Source organism: Varroa destructor, unplaced genomic scaffold, assembly GCF_002443255.2.
Source record: "Varroa destructor unplaced genomic scaffold, Vdes_3.0 BEIS01000003.1, whole genome shotgun sequence".
NCBI lineage: Eukaryota > Metazoa > Arthropoda > Arachnida > Mesostigmata > Varroidae > Varroa > Varroa destructor.
Genome location: NW_019211456.1, coordinates 5,835,425 through 5,858,493, shown reverse-complemented (window position 1 = coordinate 5,858,493; position 23,069 = coordinate 5,835,425). Strand labels below are relative to the sequence as shown.

At 38.6% G+C, this 23,069-nt stretch overlaps 2 protein-coding genes across 3 annotated transcripts in view; one reads left to right on the top strand and one right to left on the bottom strand.

Annotated features, from left to right (window-relative positions):
* LOC147756442 (uncharacterized) overlaps positions 1 to 23,069 on the top strand; it is a 75,730-nt gene that overhangs the window by 27,167 nt on the left and 25,494 nt on the right. The window contains exons 4-5 of one of the 2 annotated variants that reach the window (XR_015324612.1): positions 11,333 to 11,816; positions 12,236 to 16,028. Coding sequence is in view for 1 of the 2 variants with exons in the window: in XM_086984793.1 (XP_086840919.1) it covers positions 11,333 to 11,399 (67 nt within the window). In the remaining variant the exon portion in view is untranslated. Of the gene's footprint in view, positions 1 to 11,332 lie in introns of those variants that run through there. The other variant, XM_086984793.1, reaches the window with a different exon arrangement.
* The window catches only part of LOC111248017 (uncharacterized), a 7,648-nt gene continuing 4,610 nt past the window's right edge, over positions 20,032 to 23,069 (bottom strand). Inside the window, exon 6 of the mRNA XM_022799699.2 lies at positions 20,032 to 21,805. Within this exon, the coding sequence (XP_022655434.1) occupies positions 20,339 to 21,805 (1,467 nt within the window). The 3' untranslated portion in view covers positions 20,032 to 20,338. The remainder of the gene's footprint in view (positions 21,806 to 23,069) is intronic.

Below are 23,069 nucleotides of genomic sequence, written 5' to 3'. Positions count from 1 at the left end.
TTTGTGCCTAATACAAATAAACATATCTCAACTGAAGTCAAATACCGAAAATAAGCGGACAGTTTGAGGATCTAATGTTTTCTAGATTGCAAAACCGTACACAACAGGTCTTCTAGTGCGGCTGATTACTTGCTATAGTGGTGTGCAGAAACAATGTGTGCAGCTTTTCAACCAAGCATATGTGCTATAACTGTAACTGCTATGCCAACTGTGTAGTAAAGCTAAACTTTTACTTCGGCTGTAAAGTGATGATTTGATCTTCCCTGCCGAATCTAGCACTCTGGTATCAAATTAGCACCTTGCCATAAAAATGCCACGGGGCCGTAAACGTATGCAAGTAGTTGTAGAGATACTTCATAGTAAATAGTTGGGATATAGTTTAATTAACTATCTCTTCTAATTATACTTTATACTGTACGCAACGAATATGCTAATATTCGTAAATTCAAATTGTGCGGGCTTATGTGAGTTTACAAACAGCAGCAAAATATGTGAATGTGCAGGTGGCTCGGTGAACCAGACACATTTGCACTTTTTCTCTATTTATGTGTATAGTGTATTTTACATAATGTTTTTCGTTTGCCACACCCATCTGTGTGTGCAAATAGAAGTACTATTTGATTCAATTATAGGCTCCATTCTACCTTACGGTTTATATTAACAAATGCAAACTTTCTCCTTAGTGCTCCGCTTTGAGGCCAAGAAAACGAAAGCGCACAAGATAGATAAACACTTGGGCGCAATTTTCTGTGTATTTGTATAGTGCAAGTTTTACAAATACAATGTGTCTCGGTAATGGTCGCGCATCAATGAAGCTAGTTGTTACACGAGGGTCGTCGATAAACAAAAAGAAAGAAACGTTTTAAAATCTCGATAAGGCTTATAAGGTAATACTTGCAGAACCGATAGGAACTAATGCAAAATAATGACAGTAAATAGATAGGAAAAGCACATTTTGAACGACAAGGATTTGGATTTATGTAAGCCGTCCAGTTCATCAGAAGTCAGGTCAATGGTTTAGATGATTTGCTTTTTGCTAATAGTAGGCTGCACACGAAGACCGTACGACGTAGTCATATTTATCCTTAATTAACCCTTGCTTAACAAAGTAGTCATTGGCAGCCTGTATTTTTAGACCACGAGCCTTCTACAGTGGCAGGGCGATACGTAAGACCAGATACATGTATTATAAATCGCGTTACAGCGCCGGTTGTTTGAACGCATAAGATCATTGCTTTATAAAATTGTTTGAAGCCAGCGCTGGGTCTCAATAGAGAACTCATTGGTCGGGCGTCCCTTAGCCTCGGCAGATCTCGTCTGCACGCTAAAGTGTGAAACGCGAAAGCCGAGGGGCCTTGGCGCACCGACATCGCTGATAGAAAAACGATGCAGCATCTCGCGTGAATTGACTCGGCCACCGTTGCGTAGGGCATCCACTGCAATAGAATCAGGTTTCTACAGGAGGAGCATCAGCGTCGGCCGTTGTCAAGTATGTTGCCATGTAGATTTTTGGCACCGTCAATCGCTTATCAAGGTCTCGTTCGTCGCCTTAATGCTGACTTAATGTAGGTTCATAGTCCGACACCCACGGAGATCCCTGACTCGCTGTTAGTCCGCAGCGCGCTGATCTTGGTTAGCTTCATATAATTGCACAGCTCTATGTGCAGGCTATGTATACAAGCTAGAAACGATTTTTCAAACGCTGAACGAATATGCGTCTTTTTAAGACACGACGAATATCAAGCGTCTGTCTCTCGTTCTCTCAGGGTTAAATACTTTACAGGTTACTTGTGGAAGGCTCTGTTAATGTATCAGATAAATAAACCTATTTAATTTATTCTTAACGATACTCAACGCCTCACGTTGGTTCGAAGCTATGCTCAACGTTAAAGATTTTCCACCCCAATTTAATCCAGCATTTCCCAGAAGTGACACATACAGGCAATATCTTACATGCGATTTGTTACAGAGCTAAGGTTTCCTTGAGGTAACATGGTTAACGTATTAACAGACGTCCTCAAATCTCAGGCAAACATAGCCCAAACTTAGTTTCTATGTACATTTGTATTTTTTTTTCGATGGCATTCATGTTGACCGGTTTAATTGTCAGGCTTGGTTGTGCAGGTCCAAGGTAGGTAAAAAGGCACATTTTACACCCAGTGAATAAATTTCAAGGAGATAAATGCACTAATTATTAATAAAATGCATTGTGTCAATGAGATGAACTTTTGGATTTCAAGCCTTAAAGGTAAACGATGTCCGCAAATTTGATCGTAAAATTGCATAATCTATCTTGACGATAAAAATCTAATCGACCCCTTTCGACACCAGCTTACGTTGCCCGAACATTAATGATAGAACTACCTCTCGAGGAAACATTATGTTACGGTGTTAAAAACCAAGATCCCCATAACTCTAAGGCTTTGTCGTTGAGACAAAGCTTAATGCAACTGGCTAGGGCATTTTTGAGTGGGCGTCGTTTCACTGTATATAACTATACATACAATTAGTACTTCACTCTGAAGTAATCATGTCGGCAATGACAATAATAAAAACTTTTCACCAGCGACGAACCGCGGAAAGAAAAAGCCGCCCTGTCTATAAACATCTGCATTCCCGCGAGGTACAAGGGCACATTATGTTGTCTTGTCGGGCATACTACCGTGAAAGATAACCGCCAGCTGTTTTAACAGTGTTCAATGAATCTGTATTCTGGCCAGTGGGACACAGCCATGTCCTCGAGAACGAAAACCGGTACGTTGGCAAAGCTTTTTAGTATGCCAGGAACATCTATAGCGTTGACTGGGAAGCAAGCGTAGGGCTGCCATGGCATCTGCTTGATGAGAGCAGAGTGCTCGTCCTGGAGAATATGTCATAGCATCTTCCTACGAATGGCCGTGACACTGTGCAACAGCCATAGAAAATGTTTCAATATACAGCCCAGAAGCGTACGGGGATGAGGTCTACCCGAATGTCTCGTGTGGGCTTCTTCCCCTCAATAGAATGTAGTATGATGAGCGTAGTAGTTCTTTTTTCCACAACGCTGAATATGTATGCAATATGTACGTAATTCGTCAGAAAGTCTTATAATGAATGTCGATATATATATATATATATATATATATTAATTAGAAGTTGATTAATAAACGTTGTCTTGTAATGTTTTCCGCTTAATTAAGTGCACTCTTATTGCACTTAAAGCTATATTAATCTAAAAGAACTACTGTTGAACCTTGTTTTAACTTTTCTATATTTTTTTTTTAATTTTAACCTACTACCTAAGATTCTAAGACAAAGTAACGAGTCAATGTCTTCTAATCATGCCATTGGTCGTGGCGTTAGTCTTTCATAATCCTACTCTCTTGGCATGCTCAGCCTTTTAATGTATTTGTAAATTGTATTACCTGTTGTATTAACTTAATTGTTAATTGTAAGTTTAAAAATTACAGTAACTTGCGCGCTTAAAGATTGTACATTGATTCTAGCTGCTTAAGGGCCACTAGGCATAGTTTCAGGAGCTATATACAGTATACCTGCGAGCCCTAACTATTGCATTGCATTTCCAACGGACTATTTGATGAATTAAAACGCAAGGCCCTGTTGTTCAGCCCATATAGAATAGCTATTATACTAAGACTTTTGTACAGTATTGAAACATTTCTATTCGATTGTAAATTACCGTTTTTGTGGTCATTTATATATTGCAGAAAATACTGCGCGGTTTTCCTCTAATAAATGCCTTTAACAATAAATCAGTTAGATTAGCCGTTAGACATAAAGTTCTTCTTTTAGTTGCAAATGTGCCTAACATGATGCTACCCCGGAAAGAGCGCATTTTTAGAATAATTTTTTTAGTAAAAAATTAAAAAATGTTAGTGTTTCAACAAATTAAGATAGAATTTTTGCATTCTTTGCTCCTTCCTAAATCATAGTGCATATTTTATCCAGTATAGGATTTGAGTGACTATTTTTTCTTACTCGGACGAAATGTTTTTTACAAAGAGTCACGTTTTTTTTTTTAGTTTGGGATTCGTGTTTTGTTAGTTGTTCAGATCTCCTAAAATTAAGCGGACCAGCGTTGCCACAGATTTTAAACTGTTGCCGAGAAGATTGTCGTCACGATAACGAACCTTGAGGACGTATTTGTATGAATAATCTCAGCCTTGGTTGGCATTTAGGCTATTGTGACAAGTAAAAAAGAAAATAAGAAACTAGCTTAGAATTGAAAACTTTGAATCATTAATCACCGCATGGTCGGTGAAATAAATAATGTTTCCCAGGAAAAAATAGACACTATAGTTAAACAGCTTTGCTTTGTCGTGATCAAAAAACGAAACAGGATATAGTATAAAAACAAAAAAAGCAATGCGAGCCTATCTTTGGTCGCTAGTTAGTTTAGATGCTTCGGTTTATCGAAGGATTGCCCGGGTCCAATTGAATTCGACTCTAGATTACCCAGAAGGGTGGAGACGATACTATAAATAGAGAGGACATTAAGGCTCTATTGTCTGTGGGCGATTCTCGGTCTAAAAACCTATTCCGGTAGCGGTAAGCTACCGAACGGCGCCGTACGGAGTTACAGTTGCAACCTCTCTTCCTTAGCGGACATCTTACGTTGCTTCCTGTATGTGATCGCGAAACTTTGCTTCAACTCAATCAACCAACCAATGAATCAGCCAAACGCCATATTTGTAGGCCGGTGATTCTTTTGCTAAACAAGATGTATTATGGTGTGTGGGTAAAATGTAAAGATCGATGCAAAATCAAACTGATTGTGGCAATGAATATTATCCAAGAAAATCTCTGCGTGGCCTAAAAAATTGTATGTGCATATACAGTATAGCTTGAGCCATCCAATGGCACAATAATGATACTATGCATTATTTTCTCTGGAGGTGAAAGGGGGTAACTTACAGTTTTAAACGGATATTTAGTGAGATAATTTAGCTAATTCATGTGTGTCTATAAATTCCTCCAGAGTACATTTTTCTATATTCTTTAGCCTTGGACAGGGCAATCCCATTCGTGATTTGAACAATGAAGAATCACTATTTCGAAATGGCGCCTCAGATAAAACATAAGGTGAATATTGTCAAAGACGACAGCCTTCAAATACATGGTCCACAATAAACACTCAAAACAATTAGAAATAAACAAATTTGTTTGTATCAATTTGTTGACTATGATTATAATACAAATTCTAACGAAAGTAGTTACTGTCAAAGGAAAAAGTGGTTCCCCGACTGAAAGGTCGAAGACAGCTTTCCATGGCAGTATCGAATTTAGCGTCGTGAAGTCATACTGGTAATACTCCTTAAGCAAAATTCCGACCGTTGATTACCTTACGGCGTAATACAATAGGACTGAGTACATCAACTTTTTGAGCATAAATGGTACACTCGACCTTTGCAAAGTTCTCGCGTCGAATCTATCAGTTGAGAGAGATTCATAGATTATGATGCTTTTCAACTGATTTCGATACGATGTTTGTTTTAACGGAATGACCCAGAAAATCCGATAAAGTGCAGTTCTTTAAAATTAAAGAGCTGTTCCGAAATAGAGAGACCTTCTAAATTTAGTACAGTTGGAAAGACGCATGAAAGAAGTGCTGTGTCCGGCGACGTCCGGGAAAGTGGTCTCCGGTGGCTGTCCGGATCTGATATCTATATAAAAGAGATAAATCTCATTGAAAATTGAATAATAAATGGAAGCACACATAAATTACCACCTCTGCTAGACAATCATCGGAAGCCATGTGACGGTGTGAAAATGGCAGCGGGCCATACAGGTTGTTATTGGTAGACGTTTAACGACTGGCTTTGTATATACACGTAAGCACATAAGCAAGGATCCATTTTAGAATTTTAAAAATGAACTGAATTACAACCAATCAATGTTCGACTTGAAGGACAACAGCTCGGCATATATAGGTAATAGTCAGAAGACGTCTGGCCGATTATGCCTGAGATCTTACAGCGTCCTAAAGCAATGGTCTACAAGGCGTTTCGGAATCGTAAAAGAGTGTTGAAAGTATTGGTTATGTTAGATAGAGAGGTTACACTCGATCAGCAAAAATCGTACTCAGTACATGTTAAACTCACTATAAAAATACAACGAATGTCAGGCAACCTGAGCAATGTCACTGTATAAAAATAATATGAACTTTCATGGTAGAATCGTTACATGGCAGAAATAAGCGGGCGTGGTTTCTGAACCATCGTCGTTAACATCGTAATCCTTGTTGAATTATTGACGTAAATGTTATATAAATTTTTTTTTCGAAGTTATTCTGATAGTCATAGACGCATAAGGAATGTTGTTGATTTTAAGACAAAATATAAACAATTTTGTCGCGATGCGTTTTTAATGACTAAAATAGATGCTCATAAATATTTCTTTTGACGAACATGCAGGTAATCAGAAAAACATTAATAATTAACGCTACTATGTGTAAGCGGTTCTAGTGGACAAGGCCAGCACCGTTTGACGAATGTTTTTTTCCACAAGTTAACGTGAATGGTAGCCACGCTCATTATTGCAAACCATAGAAAAGGTCGATAAAGTTATGGAACAGCAGAGCTTGGTTCATATGGGGGATGCATGGCCATGAAACCGAGCGCGCGTATCTAACGGTTTTCGTAACAATCCCTAGAGAGTCTGGTCAACCGGAAGCTGTGAGGCATTCCGAGCCGGAAGTCGTCTAACAAATACCTCTGAAGTTACCTGCAATTTACCTGTCGTATGATGCGTGCAAAATCCCTAGAACTAAACGAAGTCATACGCGGGAGGCCAATAATATGTGATTGCAGAACAGTTCTCTCTATGGTCTTATAGAAGTTATACAGACTTACTTCATATAATCGTTTACATGCAGTCTCTCTACAAGCAGCTACAAAAAACATGGTGGCCGTTTCAAAGTTCCATGGAATACGTTTTCCTCGGTCTAATGCATTCATGCGGCTATACAGAAACAATACGTCTGGAACTTATTTCAATTAAAGCTGAAAGGGTTGTCCATAAATATTCGAATAACATCTTAATTAGCTTAATCAAGATGATTTTCCTTAAGTTAAGAGACTTATATTTATACGAATTAATTATAATAACAGGTGAAATAATAGTGAACTCGAGCAATAATTTACAAGACGTATAAATACGCAAGCTGGCCTAAATCAATTTTCATATCTACTGCAAGGAGGCCCTTATTGAACGTTTTACGCGAAAAAAAGTTCTCTTTTACCTCGTTTCATTGTTTTCTGCTGTCCAAACTTACGGCAACGAAGTTATTCGTACGATTATCTAGAACCTTATGCAAAAGCAGGACAAGTTTAATTGACGTAACGTTAAAGTTGAATAGGCTAATTTGAAATACATAGCAGTACATAATTATGTTCTGTACAACTTTTATGAGCTTCTTTTTCCTCTGCTCTGCCTAACGTTTGCCGTGTCCTTATCGTATTGATTTGTCAGAGGTTCCGTCAATTGCTCTAAGTCGATCTCACAATTGTGCGTTCGTCTAAGAAATTCTAGTCGATAACTACTCACTCGTTTGCTTTAGCAATATTTTTGTGTAGCGTCGTACCGCGCTTTGTGCGTTTTGTGTTGTACATTTTTTTTCCAGTTGAACCGATAAACACCGAAAACGCTGACAGCGCATAGATACTGGCCATTTCAGCACTGTTGTTTAATATCAATAGGATTTCGTCTTTAGTTGCTAGGACACTTTTGATATCCTTTTGAATATACCTTTGTCTCTCTTCAAAAAGCATGCAAGGAAGCCTGAAGTTGATCTTCGGCCTTGAGGCAAAAGAAACGAAAACCAGTTGTTTTTGTAGGATGTTAATTAAATCTGACACCTAGCATTTAATTGATTGTTCGTCCTGCGTAATAATTAGCTAGTTACAATCAAATCGCTCTGCATGACTACTCCATATTGATCGCAGCAAAGTCCAGGAGCCTATGTTTCTGAAGATTTAGAATATGTCGTAATTATTTTAACGAACTTACGAAATACACATAATTGTGGCGAATTCTTAGTTATAATCACTACAATCTCAGGGAAAAAGAAAAAAGGCTCTAGCCATTCTGATATTAGTAGAGGAAACATTTATCCAAAAATCAATTATCTCCCGAAGTTCTTTTTTGTTCGTTCTGTGTCTACTCTGTCCTGCGTTTATTGATCTGCATAACCAATATAGACCTAAAACATATTCTGTTAAAAAAGATCTTGTTAACGCGGTGCCACTTCACTGTGTTGTCGTTACTTAAGACGTCAGACGTTTGCCCTAGGTATTAGGTTTTAAGCTACACACTCAGCGTCGAGTGTAGAGGACACAGTCAATCATTACTTCCCAAGGGCTTGTCTCACTTCATTCAGCAGTGACAGTTTACGCAAACACGGTCGCTACTTCAGCTGCAGCTGCTGCTGCTGCCACTGGTGCCCCGTCACACCAAAACGCAGCTCAGAGCAAAGCACCATAACGCACTAGAACGGCAACCCGTTTCGCAAACACGATCGGCTATTAGGTCAAATTGTTAGGGTAGCTTTCTGGTTCACGTCTTGGTGGTTGAAGCCGGCGTCCTCACCGCGAGTGAGAAAGGACGGCCTGCTACTGGGTCATGTTCGTGTAAGTTTAAGGGGCCGCTGAAATGATGGTTCACGAGAAGCAATGCAAGAAGGAGGTCGACGGGCGCATGTGTCGAACTAGCGAAAAAAAAAATAAAGAAGAACAGCCTGAGGAACATCACCGCCACTGTCGGGAGGTTAGGCATGCCCTGATGGCAACACAGATTGACTACTCCTCGAAAGACCAGGTCGCGGTATAAGCTCTGGCCGCATATCCAGCCTGCCAGACTGGCCCTCTATTGTTTTAAGTTACGTTCCGGAGACGAAATCAGCTGATCGAAGCACAAGTAAAAACATATCTCGATTATTAACGCAGAAAATGCCCCTAGCAATTATCTTCTAATTGCTATATATTGGAGCACTGAGATGTGGTAGTTTGTAGCTTTGCTTCGATCGGGACGCTAGACATCCTACATGAATCGGAAGACAGTGCATCTAATTACGTTAGCAACTTTCATATGATATATCTAGTTGATAAATGTCAGCATCGACCCAGGCCGTAAACGAAGCAAGATTTTCAAGCACATTCAAATTTAGCTTGCTGCGGATATCAAAAGTCTTTTACCTTGCTTAGTAAAGACGTTCTACTCGATACGAAATTCATCCTTCTGCTCCTGCCCTTCTTTTTTTCCGTATAGTCTACCTGTTCAAGGCTTACGTAATTGTTTTCTCTTTCGTATGCCGACTTCAGCGAGTCGTTGCGGAACAGTGATATGCAAAAGGACTTATGGTGCGTGACGATTTGTAGGCGATCGTATCATCTGACGTAGACGTCTCCATAAAGGGTTGCGCAACATTGTTAAAAGCGTCCAACATTCTCTTGTTGGTAGGCGCGCATTTGAGTAGTGATTCCAATGTGATGTTAGACAAAAATCAGTATTTCTACTGTGGTAAAAAAGGTTAGATCAAAAACAACTCTATTTCAGGTGTAATCAAATCAAACTTCTATGAAAAGTCAGCCTGATTGTTATTGTTTGTCTGATGTTATGGGCGGAACGACAATAGAGCTTACTAAACGGAACGCCGTTGGCTGTTCAGGACGGCTAATCCGATTTGTTTATGGCACATGCGGCTTAATAAAAAGCCATAGCTCTGTTATCTAGTCGCAGGCTATTCTCGCTATCTAACCCACCGCTGTTGCCCAGTTCTCCCATTAGAATATGCAATTATATCATTTGCCAATCCAACACATCCTAACCATCACTCGGCTATCTCCTTGAAATGACTGATCAATTATTTCGTTTCCATCACTTCGTGCTAATAACCCGCTGCCCGAATTTTTCTGCCGTTCCGTTCGTCGTAATGAATCCATTGAATTTACAAATGGCCATGTACAATCTTCCAGATTAATCATTTACTCTATCGTCAAGAAAAAGGCTGCTACTACTTAGTTTTCAAACGTTGCTTGCAACCTATCCAAAGCGTGCCCTCAAATCAAGGCAGTAGGATAGATAACTTGTTTTCTTCCGCTTGTTAGTATGAATTACATTGCCAAATATTTTGATGTTTTAGGATAAAGTATACAGTGGACAGCTGTTTAATATAACCACACTTAACAGGGGAAGCTGACAGTTAATAGTGTGCAACATGTTGCCAGATAGTACTACGGTAAAAATGTCTTCGTGACAAAGGTACAGCCAAGATCTACTAGAGAAACTATTGTCTTGACAATTGCATATATTGTACGTCTCTTTATTATTTTATCTTTATATCCGCTATCGCCGCTCGGCATTCCATCCAACCCATCATGTCTGGGTTCGATCCTAGACTACAGTGTGTCCTTAGGATTAGCAGTCGAACACGATTACGATGATCATATATGTCTGTCTATATACGTCTATAAGGATACCGGTGTTACACTGGCCGAGCTTCCCATCTAAAGATGCTTTGAGTACATACGTAAAAAATAAAAACGCCGCTTTTTAAGGACCGACTAGCTAATCATGTTGTCAAAGTTAAAGTCTAAGAGGCAAGAAGCCGTTAGATCCAAAACGCATTCGTAAATAGTTTGCAATGTTATTATGCTTACGTATTTCCCCATCGAATATTTATAATTCTTTTTAGCAGTTTTTATAATCAGTCTACGTGCGAATATTGCGTAAAAAGGTGGTCCATGATATATATACAGTGAACAAAAATATCGACGAAACGCCTAACTTCCGTTCGTTTTTCGGGCGGACTAGTAGCCGGGCCTGAAAGGTAGAGACACCATCGCTCCCCTGTCTGCTGTTTACAGGCTGCACTCATGCTCATTCAATAGTATTATGCTATATATTTTCTAAACACATTGAGACGCAATGATATTCAGCCATGTACTGTGTTAGGTATTCATAAGTGGTGCCGATACTGCAGAAAATTTGAAGGAAAAGACTACCAATCAAAGCTCTTAAATGCACAAGTGCTATTAATAGTTTTACGATGGACAGGGAACCTTTGAAGGCTTACCCGGTCTAGAGCACTTTTTCATAGCGAATACAGGGGGAAGTGCGCAAAAAGCAAAATAAATATGTTCGAAGGCCGCCGAATTACACTCAGAAAGCTCACAAAACAGTTACATATTTTACACAAATACGACTGAACTAATTCTGAAAACAATTTGAGGGCAGAAAGGCTCACAGAAAACTACTGTGCCGAAGGGTGTGAATTCCGAGAAAATGCGAATCCGTTAATTACTGTCTAAAGCGAACCTCAACCACACTATTACAGGAGGCGGGACATGGATCTACCCGTGGCACGTGCACACAACAACAAGGCGGGGAATTGTGCATTATAGACTTCTATCGAATTGTTCTGCTGTTATCAACCAATATTACCGATAAGCTTTAAGAAGACTGGGTAATGCTATCCGCCAGAATAGGCCTAAATCCTGAAAAAACAGGTCTCGAAACGATCACCCTGATGGAGAAGTGGCCAACACATCGTTACTTGCGTCGCGTTTTTTACACACAACCGCGATGCCTGTAACGCTCCAACCCGCGTGTCCACCAGATCTATCCTCGTTGACCCCAGTTGTCTTCTTGAAGCCTAAAGAACGCTTGAACGAGAAAGATATCTGATATGTTCGAAGAAATCGAAAGCAGAGCTGAGGTCTAACTCTACAATTGAGCTCAAAAAATATTTTAAGAATTGAAAAAACTGTGGTACACGCGCATTGAATCCGTCGAGGATCACTTCAACTAGAATAACTAAGGTAGTATGCTATCAGACTGGGCCAATTTTATTAATCTTGGTTACCCCAATAACGAATATTAAAGATAATGTTGGCAGAAGGAAGACCTGGGCAACAGCAATAAAGGCAACAACAATAGAACATTCAATTATTTCAAGACTTCATGCTAAAAAGCATGTCATCTCTATTGGTATCTGCCTAAAGGCTTCACGAATAGCTATCTCGATAACTGTTGGCATATAATTACGCTCGCAGGTCCTTCACAAATAAACTTTATTAACTTAACTTGGACACGTTAAATTTCGGAATTAAAACTTTTCGACTGCGCTCTCCTAACCTGAAATGTAGAAATTTACATTGATATTCTCGGTCCGCCAGCTTTAGAGAAGAATATCTTGATCCAATTATCACAGCGCATGTATTTCTGATACACATCACAGGTTTTACATTCGGCACTGTTGAGACAGAGAGTGCGAGAGCGAGAGGAGGGATCGTCTATTTTTATAGGGGTTTGTTATATAAACATCGTACTCACATAGGAAGTTCAACGACTGTCTACGGAGGCGTATTATTGATATGATCCTCAATGTTGACATTGTTAACAAGATATAACTTCAATTTCTCGATGCGCTCCTTGTCCTTGAGGAGCACCTTGACTGCGATTCGTTAATAGCCAACTTTACTTTTAAAGCTGACCGAATTGTTTTCCGTGTCAACAATATATTCGTCGGACACCTTGTCATTTGTGCAACTGTTAAATAACCTTCCGGTGTTTTTTCACGGCTATGCTCAGCTTTATTCGATTGCATTTGTAACAAACTCAAAAAATTGCGGCGGAAGCTTTTTGTTTCCACTTGTTGCGAGTCATGTTGCAAAAAGCTCGTGCAACTCTTATATTGAAGAATGATTGAAAGATAGAGGAAAACTTTATAATTTGGTACAATGCATGCATTCCGTCAACAACATACATTTGCCATTACACTGAGGGTTCGGGTAGACCTCACGTGGAAAAGCCATCACCCTTGTTTTTAGTGCATTTTGCACTTTTTGAAGATCCTTAGGTGCATTTTGAAGCTGCACAGCAAAAGCGGATGCAAACTAAGAAGGGCTTAAAGTTTAAGCTTTTTTTTTTAGTATGAGCACGAACACATTTGCTCCACCCGTCTAGGTACTGAATGAAATCCTAAAAACATCTAACATCGCGGTGAATGTGTTCACTATCATTATAACGATTCTTGCAACCGGAACTTAATTTCGTATAGCGCTGCAAGCTATATAAGTTAGGCTAACTGATCTAAGATCTCCAATTGGACAATAAAGACAAACCTGAAGGGAGCAAAACTGTTAAATTTGACCAAGACCCTGTTGAAAACAACGCGAATACTGTTAGCTAGCATAGTTAACAAAATGTTATGTATAATTGAATGCAAATTAATGGCAGGACCTGTTTGACAAAAACTGAAATGTGTAGCACTAAATGTGTATACATAGCACACAGTCTTCAATACCCCATCGAGAGGCTTTAACTATCTAGACAGTTAAAGCGGATAGCATTTTCTGTATCAGGTCAAGAGCTTCTGGGTACTGAAACGAACGTCTTTTAAACTCTCGTAAAACGTAGCACATATACATATATATCTATAAGCGCATGCAGGAATTAACAACTGGTTTTAGTGTTGAAAGCACCAGCCAAGGTGCCTGAATATCGCACGGCTGCGAGAGTTAGTACGAGCGCGAACGTTGCACAGTGAGTGTGTATGAGTGAGTACCTTTGGCGTTGGCGTTTACGGACCCTGCCCGTGTTATTTCCCGAAACGCAGCGCCACCTAGGATTGCACGGAACTACCAAGCCAGCTCATGCGCCATACCTAAAGCTTACAATTAGATTGGTTCGGCGTCGCTAAAAGCTGATGGCGCTGAAATCGAGAGTTTATCAGTATTAACGATGGGGTGGTAAAGGATATATAAAGCTGTTGCGTAAATAGGAACATGTAGAGTAAAAGTTATAAGCGATCTGACTAGAATATAACGAAGTATTAACAAGCGTATCATACAACACAGTGCAAGAGGTTTTGTTTAACATTTGAGATTCAAATAATAAAGTACAAAGATGACACCATTACAAATCGATTGCTTGCAACACATGTGCTAACCTATAACTGCGTGCTTATAACTCTGATTTGCGGTATGTTGAGAGGACTTCGTCGCACCTCCAGTTTGTCTACATATTCACAGAGACAGACAAATTCAGTGAGCATGTAAAATTCCTCTAGTTGACAAAGCACATCAGCATACGCTGTGTTTCAGAATAAATTCACGGAAGAGAACGAATTCTGTTACGTGATTGTCAGCCACTCATGTCATGGGCTAGATTTTCCGCCAAATTCGCGTTACAATGACATGCAAATTCGGTCGTATACATCATTGGGTTAGCCAGATAGGCCTTACGATCGCCACGATATCAACTCTATTCACGAAATGTTTCTATACGAGATCGTAATCGACTATATAATACGAAGGTTTTATCGATTACAAATAAACCTCTCCTTTGATGCCGCTACATAAATTGTTCTATTCCAGATTTCTGCGATCTTCTAGTTTATCTATACTTTGAGTTTACCGTATGCAATGTTTTCAAGCCGTCGGGAAAATGACAACACGCTGTCCCATAAATGGTGCCATTGACGAACGCTGAAACATAGCTTTCGATTAGCAGCGACAGCAGCAGTAGGCCATCGTTTATTGGTTCCACTTGAAAGCCTTTAGTGAGAAGCCCTTTGAGTTTTTCTATAATATACAAGGTTACGCGTCTAAATTGATAATTTGTTTTATGCCAAAAGCATTTATGTCAAATAAAAATCTTGTACGTTCTAGGTGTGTCAGCTTTGACAGTGACATTTATTCAATGTTACCGCCTTATCCATCGCGATTGCAGCTCCAATTCGAGACGTAAACGACTCACTAATATTCTTCCTAAAGGTCTCAACAATACAAATGTTCAAAACAGCCAAAAAGGTTTAAAAAAACGTCTTAAAAATACTAACAGTTGGGTTATCTAGACTATCCAATTTAGAGTGGATATACTATACTTTAAAACTGGCTTTAATTTCAGCAATGAAAACTTAGACGTATCAAAAATGGCTTTTTGAGTCAATATGGTGACGTCTTCAAGTCCATAAAATCTGAACTTTATTAAACAACTTTTCCTTTGCTTCATGACAATTCTCTCCAGATTTGAGTAGCGTAAAGACTGGAAATGACGTAGACCGTTGATTTCCGGAAGGTTTTAATCTTTCGGTAGATTGAATACTAGTTAATCTTCACTTAAGTTTGCAAAACGAAAAAATATAATCAAATACGCAGGACCACCATTATTAGCAGCAGCAACAGGACCATGTGGAACTGGATTCTTTAGGAATTTTATCTACGCAAATCCGCCGTTTGCAACAACGGCTATTCATAGCGCTCTTCTAGAGTACGCGTCTCAAAGACACAACATTTCCGTCGTAGACGTAACATTAAACGTATTAGGAAACGTACTAAAAGGACTTATTTACGGAGGAGAATATGTCGTAAAAAAAATCATTACGACGGTACTCCAAGAATATGATGGACCAGGTAACAAACCAGCCCCACCAGGGTTTATAAATATATTACATCCAAACGGCGGATTACATACATTTATGTTTTTAACGAGATTATTACAAAATGTTATCAAACAAACTGCGTTATTTGATACGAATAGTACCAGAAACAGTTGCACACCCGACATTAGATGAAACAGCTAAACAAGATACAATATCAGTGCCTTGATATATTAAGTCATATAACATAGGATTGACTGTACCAAAAGGATTAAAAGAATTAATCAGTGGTCAAGGAGTGAAACCCTACAATCCTCAACATAATAATTTTTTAAATACGTGCCAAAACATTTGTTAAATATACAATCTGCAAATACAATACCCTAAAGAAGAAAAAAATTTTGGATCCCAGCAGGAACGTACGCAACACCAGTCAATGGGCCAATAATAGCTTGGTCAAGATATGTTTTACCAGGAGATCCTAATTTACCATTACCTCAATATGCGTACCGATTTAAAACTGTAATATCCGCAGTTGTAGCATATACAAAATTTACATCTTATATAAGTATAGTAAAAGAATTTACAAAGCTTACACATTATAGATATCAAAAGAATACACTTCAAAATTATTTTTTCTAAATCAGAATTTCTTGTGTTTTCATTTGATATAGTTACAGTATAAGGAGTATAGCGTTTATGCGATCGGATAATAGTGGTCCAGCATTAAACCCAGGAAATTTATACCAAGTTTCTGGATGATTATTTGATGTAAACATAATAATTTTAGAGGTAAATTCTTCAAAACATCCTTTTACTTCAACTTTATCAGGATACCTGTCGCAAATCTTTAATAATTCGGCCCAAGGTATCCATCCATAAAAGAACTACTTCTTCTTGTTGGTAATTATGCCACCAAGGAGAACGAGTTTGATAATAAATAGATAAATCACCTACTGATTGTCTAGCAGCTCTTGATTTACCAGTTCTTGTTGGACCATAAAATATATATACATCAGATCGAAAATCTCTAGGATTTATCGGAGCCAAAATATTTTTTTAATCCACGATAATATCGCACATAAGCACATAGATAATCACTTGCAATATCCTTTAAAGATTGGTTATCTTCAATTATAGAAGTCGCAGCCAAGTCCGAACGTTCTCCTTGAGATTTTATAATTCCGTATTCCTCGAATACTCCAGATTTGGTTGAATATAATTTATTTTGTACCTCTGCACCACGTGCTTGTTCAATATGGCTTCCAGTGCATAACAAATTTCTAACGACTCTGAAGCACCTGGGAGATTTGAACCTCATGTACCCTTGAATGCGAGGTGTTTCCATTTGAGTTCCTATTTCAAAACCAAGTAGTAAGTAACCATTATCTTCTTTTAACTGATTACCTAAGACCACAAGGCAATCGTATTCTTCATCACTAGGAAAAGCTAGTTTTCGTTTGATAGCAGAAGTAGCGGATGAACGCATGACCGTATATTATTCTAAAAATATTTCTTTCTCTTCCAGAGATTTCTCCGAAATCTCTAAAACAATAATAAACTGTAAGCGAATAGGGTTTTGTTTTCACTATAGCCGATTTGATACCAATGATTTGCAAATATTGATCAGGTACTGTTTCATTGGCCCGTACAAGGGACATATGCTTGTATACAATTTGTAGGGAAAAGAATGTGTTCCCAAATTTAGTTTAGTCTAAGTTATCTAACAACACGTAGGCTTCTCTTACCGGATAATTAACTTAGTTAATTTATATTGATTGATCTATTTCGAATACATCTGCTTGAATCAATCACATGAACCGCATTTAGACTTTTATTCAAAAGTCAATAGTAGGAAAATACATGCGGTAATAGTATTGATATTTACGGATTGTAAATAGATCGACAAATATATGCAGGTCCATACAGTTACCGCTATTGTCAATAGTAGCTAGAGGTCTCATCTAATAAATTTTTTGAGTATTATTAGTTTAGAATTTTTAACAGCAGCTTTTCTATGGAGCCAAAGGGATCAATAAATTTATTGTGAACTTGTGGTTATCCTGCATAAACTTTGTTTTTCAACCGATTTATTGCTCTGTCGATATTGCCTCATCTGTCGGTTCTTTACCGTTACATAGCCTCGTTAACTCGTCCACAGCTCACAAATATACAGATCCCTGTTGACCGTCCTGTCCTCCTCAAGCGTTTTTCCGTGTATAAGCCATTTTTTTTCCATCGTTTTTGGGATAGGAATTTGCGCATTTTCCGGATGTATCCGTTATATCTACGTGGAGACATCACTTTGTTTTCACCGGTAACAATTCTGTGTGCAGACCTGTCTAACCTTTACAGCCTGTCATTACGGATGCCTCTAACTTGGTGCCGGGCGAGATGCTAAGAGATAACGATAAACTGTTTTTTTTGTTACACTGTTCAGTCAATTTATGGCGTACCTAAGCTTTAAATTCCTGAGTAAATGCTACCTACATATATGTAAGTTGTTTATTGATAATCCGTTGTAGTCAATTTTCTTACCCAATTTACGACTTTCTGGTTATTTTCCAGCTTACTCACCCTTCAGTTGCTTTGTTAGCTATTAAACCTCACCAAAAGGGGAAATAGTGAGCATCGGAAATGTAATTTTTTTTGCATCTGGAACTTTCGTTTTTGAAGCCTCATCTTGACACAAAATTCGGATCACTACACAGATATTACAATATGTTCAAATGATGTATAGGAATTAACTAATACATATATGAATAAGGATTCAGTAATACATATAGTATATAATCCTTACTCTGAAATGACAAAGAAACGATATAATTTGAAGACTTAAAACATACGGTGTAGCGCACATAAACCAACCAGTTTGCCTGAGTTCAGATGTTAACTCCTCATTGGACAATCATCACTGCATTTCTCAACGTCCACAAGAATTGCATGAGCGGAAGTGTGGTTATTGTGATAAAAAAAAAAAAGCAAAAAAAAAACAGAATTAAGTTTTTCAATTTTGCATTTCTCAACTGGCAGGAAAATAACACTATTTTCCAATCAGATTTATTCGCTATCTTTGGGATCAAGCTGTATCCGGAAAAGAAAGATTTAACAAAAAGAAATCCGAAAATGGTAGATATAAAAAAAAATAGCCAATGTATGCTGTACAAAAATATTTTAGAATTTTAGCACATAAGTTTGTACGTCAATGACTTAATAATGGAGTATATTACCTTTTGCAATGGAAATCGTCTGGAAATACATATCATTGCCGAACACTTACTTCATATATATGCTGCAGCATTAGCGTTGCACTAGACAATTGACCCTCAGCAAAAGATTTTCTATTCCAAGGATAAAAGCTTTTATATAGTTCAACTGACGAGCTACAAAAAGTAGAAAACGGATATTTTAATTATAGGGGCAAAAGATTAATTAATCCGCTGAAAGTGTGTGAGTATAGCTACGATTAAGCCTAGGTCGACATGTAAATAATCGACCGTTCATATTACACAAGTTCAAGTAAGACCTACATAATCCAATTTGTTAGAAACCTACTTAAATATTTTAGCGATAAACGTTTTGTTCTACTTCTAAACAAAATATTCATTTCGTAAAGACAGTAGACTTGTTTTGATGCCTAAATAGCACAAGTTTTCTGTCACATTTTTTTATCAGTGCCGACTACTGTTGCTACGCATGCTGTCTTCATGGTGTTGTAATGGCAAAATACTATTTTACATGCCTATTGAAGACATGTAAAAAAATAGTCTGGGTTCGCAACCTAGCGTAGACACACTTGATCTTATATCAACGGGGGGCAAACTGTCTGAAACAATGCTTAATGGCATTTCTAGGTGTAGGATTAGAAATTACTCCAGATAATGACTACTTCTGCTATTTGATCTTTAGCAATTTACTTTGAGTCTTGCTTTCTACTCCGCTTGTTTGTATTCGTTCAGCATTTGTTGCTTGAATTTTTGCTTTTTACTATACTTGTACTTTGCACTAGCTATTTTCAACATTTTCAGGCCAAATAGTTAACGATCGAAGCCACCCGTCGACTAGTTTCATTAATTTTTATGCGTAGCAGTCTCGCTATAAACGAGATTACTACCTTTATCCACGAACCATTATTAGGGCGTCATCAATAGGCTTCAAGACGATATCTAAGATTTCACAGTTATTCCGTACCTTATAGTATAGGGTTAGCGCGCAAGCCTGCCTAGTGTGTATACTAGGGAATTGAACTACTAAGTTCCTCACATTTTAAACCTGCGATATGGCCATTGAAGTCTGTTCCTTTGAATTTTTCCTTACAATCCATGAATCATCTACCGTCTGACGAGATTCGAGTGGTTCAGTTAGAGATAATAAAAACAAGTGTGCTCATTACCCTTGTTTTTTTATGAAAGCCTGTACTCGCGAACGGAACTTCCAGTTACCTAGTAATGCGTGAAAATGACGCAAAACACATGATTAAGTTCTTCGGAAAGATGGAGTAGAAATCAACTAAGCACCCTTCTCCCATACAATATTACCACGAAGTAGAATTAGCTCTACGGACAACCATAACATATGCCTCAGCCATCATTGTGAGCAGAAGCTTTTTAAACTTTAAAAAGGCCGCAACAAATGAATTTTAAGATTTGGAAAAAAATCAGCAACGGAAACAAACAACTGCTGGTATCTATTAACATTATAATGCGACCATATTTAAGAGATACTGTTATTATTGTTAACAATTAAGGATCCGTCATTTGACCACTGGCCACTGTACAACAATTGATTGCCCGCCCTCTCATCCTTCTTTATCCCTTAAGTATTAGATTTTGTAGGAGTAATTGTCGAATTCTATTGCTAGACCCCGTACGATAGTGGAGCCAAATTGATCCCTGTGGCACATCGGTTTCATTTTGACGCTTGGTCCTTCTTAGACGTATTCATTATGTCAAGCTGACACTAGTCAGAGTTTTCACAAACACATGTAGGACAATCCCTGCACCGCTCCCTTTTGCAGACGTCGCATGCGACAGAGCGATAGTTGAAGTGCATGTTTCTGGCACAGACGACACAGTCGCGAGCTTTCCTTTTGCCACGTGCTTGCTCATCTCGGGTTGCCTTCGATTGCATTGAGCTACCCTTCTTTCGCGACTTTCTTGTGCCACCTGAGGTGTTGGGCTCGCTTTCGTCTTGATCATCATTCGTTTTACGTCGTTTTGGACCGTTTGAAGTCTGTCGACAAGGGCAATCTAAACAAAGCCGACAGCGTTCTTTCTGGCAACTATTACAATTTAAGGCTATGTAGTTCCAGGTTAAAGCTTTCCCACATGCTACACACGAGCGGCCTTTCTTCCTGCGCACTCCTGGGGGCTGAAATGAGGCTTGTTCCGCTGGTTGTTTTTTTGACTTGCCTGATTTCATTGGCGAATCTGAAAGTTCCTTCCGAGCTTCTGCTGCTTTCGAAGACTTCGAAGCTGTACCTGGTTTTTTTCCACCATTTTGTTTTTTCTTGGATGTTCTTGCCTTTGGCACTGATACGGGCACGTCACTTTTGCTGCTGGTTGCCCTTTCTGCTTTCAAGATCGGTTCCGATAACTGCTCCCGTTCTTCATTTTCTTTCAACTTACCCGACTTTGCTGTTGGATGCGGGGACTCATTTTCAGTTTGAGTTTTCCTCGATATACTCTGCACTGGAGCTGCGAGGCTCCTTTCGGATTTCTTTTTTATTGACCTACCTGATTTTTTTGATGATTCATTTTCGGTCTTCTTTCGCTTCGTAGTTGTTGGCTTTTGCGTTATGTCTGACTGTGCATTTTCGGGTTGCTTCTCCCCTGTTCCGTTTGACTTTAAAGCATCAGTCGATTTCTTACGCCGTTTCTGAGAAGGTTCTTCACCCAGTGAATTGACTTGTGAAGGTTTAGGGGGCCTTATAGAACGCCCTGCCGCATTTTTCCCTAACGCCTCCTTGTTTTCTTTTCGACGACCTCGCGACTCTCTTTGACTTTTTGTTGTCTGTGTGTGTGTCTCAATTTCTGATTCGACAGCTGCTTTTTCGGATGATGTAGACTCGTTCGAAGAGTCAGCACGAATTCTCTTTTCTTGGGTATGGCTTTCGGGAAATTCGCCATGTTTTCGAGAAGGTTCATCCTGTTTGGAGGACGTACCACCTTCTGGTGGTTTTTCCTTAGAGAAGGGGCTGTTTGAATCTCCACGTTTTTGATCCTCTTTGCTTTGCTGGGTTATCGCTATGCCCGACAAGCTGGCTTCAGGAGACCTCTCACCCTCGGGTACATCTACTAAGCGCTTCGGTGATGTTCCAAATCGTTCTTTAGGCGTTCCCTCCGATTCTGTGTTCCATTGACTCTTCTCTGGAGTCTCAAAATCGGTAAGAACTGGTTCGTATCGAGACTCTCGCCTTGGTGTATTCTGTGGTAATGAACAAAGACGATCATACTAAAAGGCCTTTCTGAACATGTACATGAAAAATTGTGTTTATTCAAATATTTACACATCTTTGTAGCCTTTAGAAAAATAGTATGTTAACGTTTCGTGTAGGCACAAAATTAGAATAAGCTGGGTGCGTAACTATCGCGCAGACGCCTGCCCCCGACGTACTGACCCCTTTACACAGGCAAACGTACAAAAAATAATTGAGTCCATCTTGTCGTTCGGATCGTTTCACTTTTGGCTGTGATAAGAGGCAATTCAGATCTATCATTTTTTTCTGCTGTATATTGAATCACACCTGTTAGTGACTCTTGCAAGCATTATATAATAATGGCTACTAGGCCTTTTAACAATCTTATAAACTTGAATTTGTGGCGGCAAAAAAGCTGGTAGAGTTCCTCTTTAAATTTTTGCTTCATTCAGGCTTGTTGACCTACTGAGATACTATTATTTTCGTGTGAACAAATAAAAACAATATGATATTTAAATGTAATCGAGTATTATTTACTTTAAAGAAAGAGTAAAATAAGACTAGAAATAACATCACCAATATTCTACCTATATCAGCAAGTGGCTGGCTGCGGAAACGGCGAATAGGTCTGGCAGAAAGATCAGACGAGCAATTTCTGAATGTAGTGAGTTTCTTCATTTACAGCGAATTGGATATCTAGTTCCAAAGTAGTCCAGTATTTAATAAAACCGATAGTTGTTACATATAGATAAATACCCTAGTTAGAGAAATACACCAAGCTCACATACACCGCACTGGAAGGTATCCAAGCACAACTGACTTCAGCTACTAAGCTTACTGTAAGTGAACCCGCGTTGTTATCGAAAATCCTAAACTATAAAAGTGGTAGAGATCTGCAACCCTAAGGCTAATGAAATTAAGCTATAAAGATTGATAGAGTCTGTCAGGTCGATCTTCCGCACACAAAATGTTTGTAAATTTGTATTGTAAAAAAAATTTATGTAAAAGATTTGATCTAAAATATAAGTATCGAGAGCCTTAGCTGCTCTAATTGAAAGATACTTAGGTAAGAATCAAAAATCCAAAAGTACTTATGCCATTAAACGTATTTTAGCTCTATCACGTGATGAATCGTTACCTATTGAAACCTTTTTCACTGGAATAGTAATGTTAAATAAACAAAGTTGTCATATTGAGGCTTATTTTTTCATAATCTTATAACGAATTGATAATCGTAAACTGGTTCGGTTAAAAAGCAGTCAATTTAATATA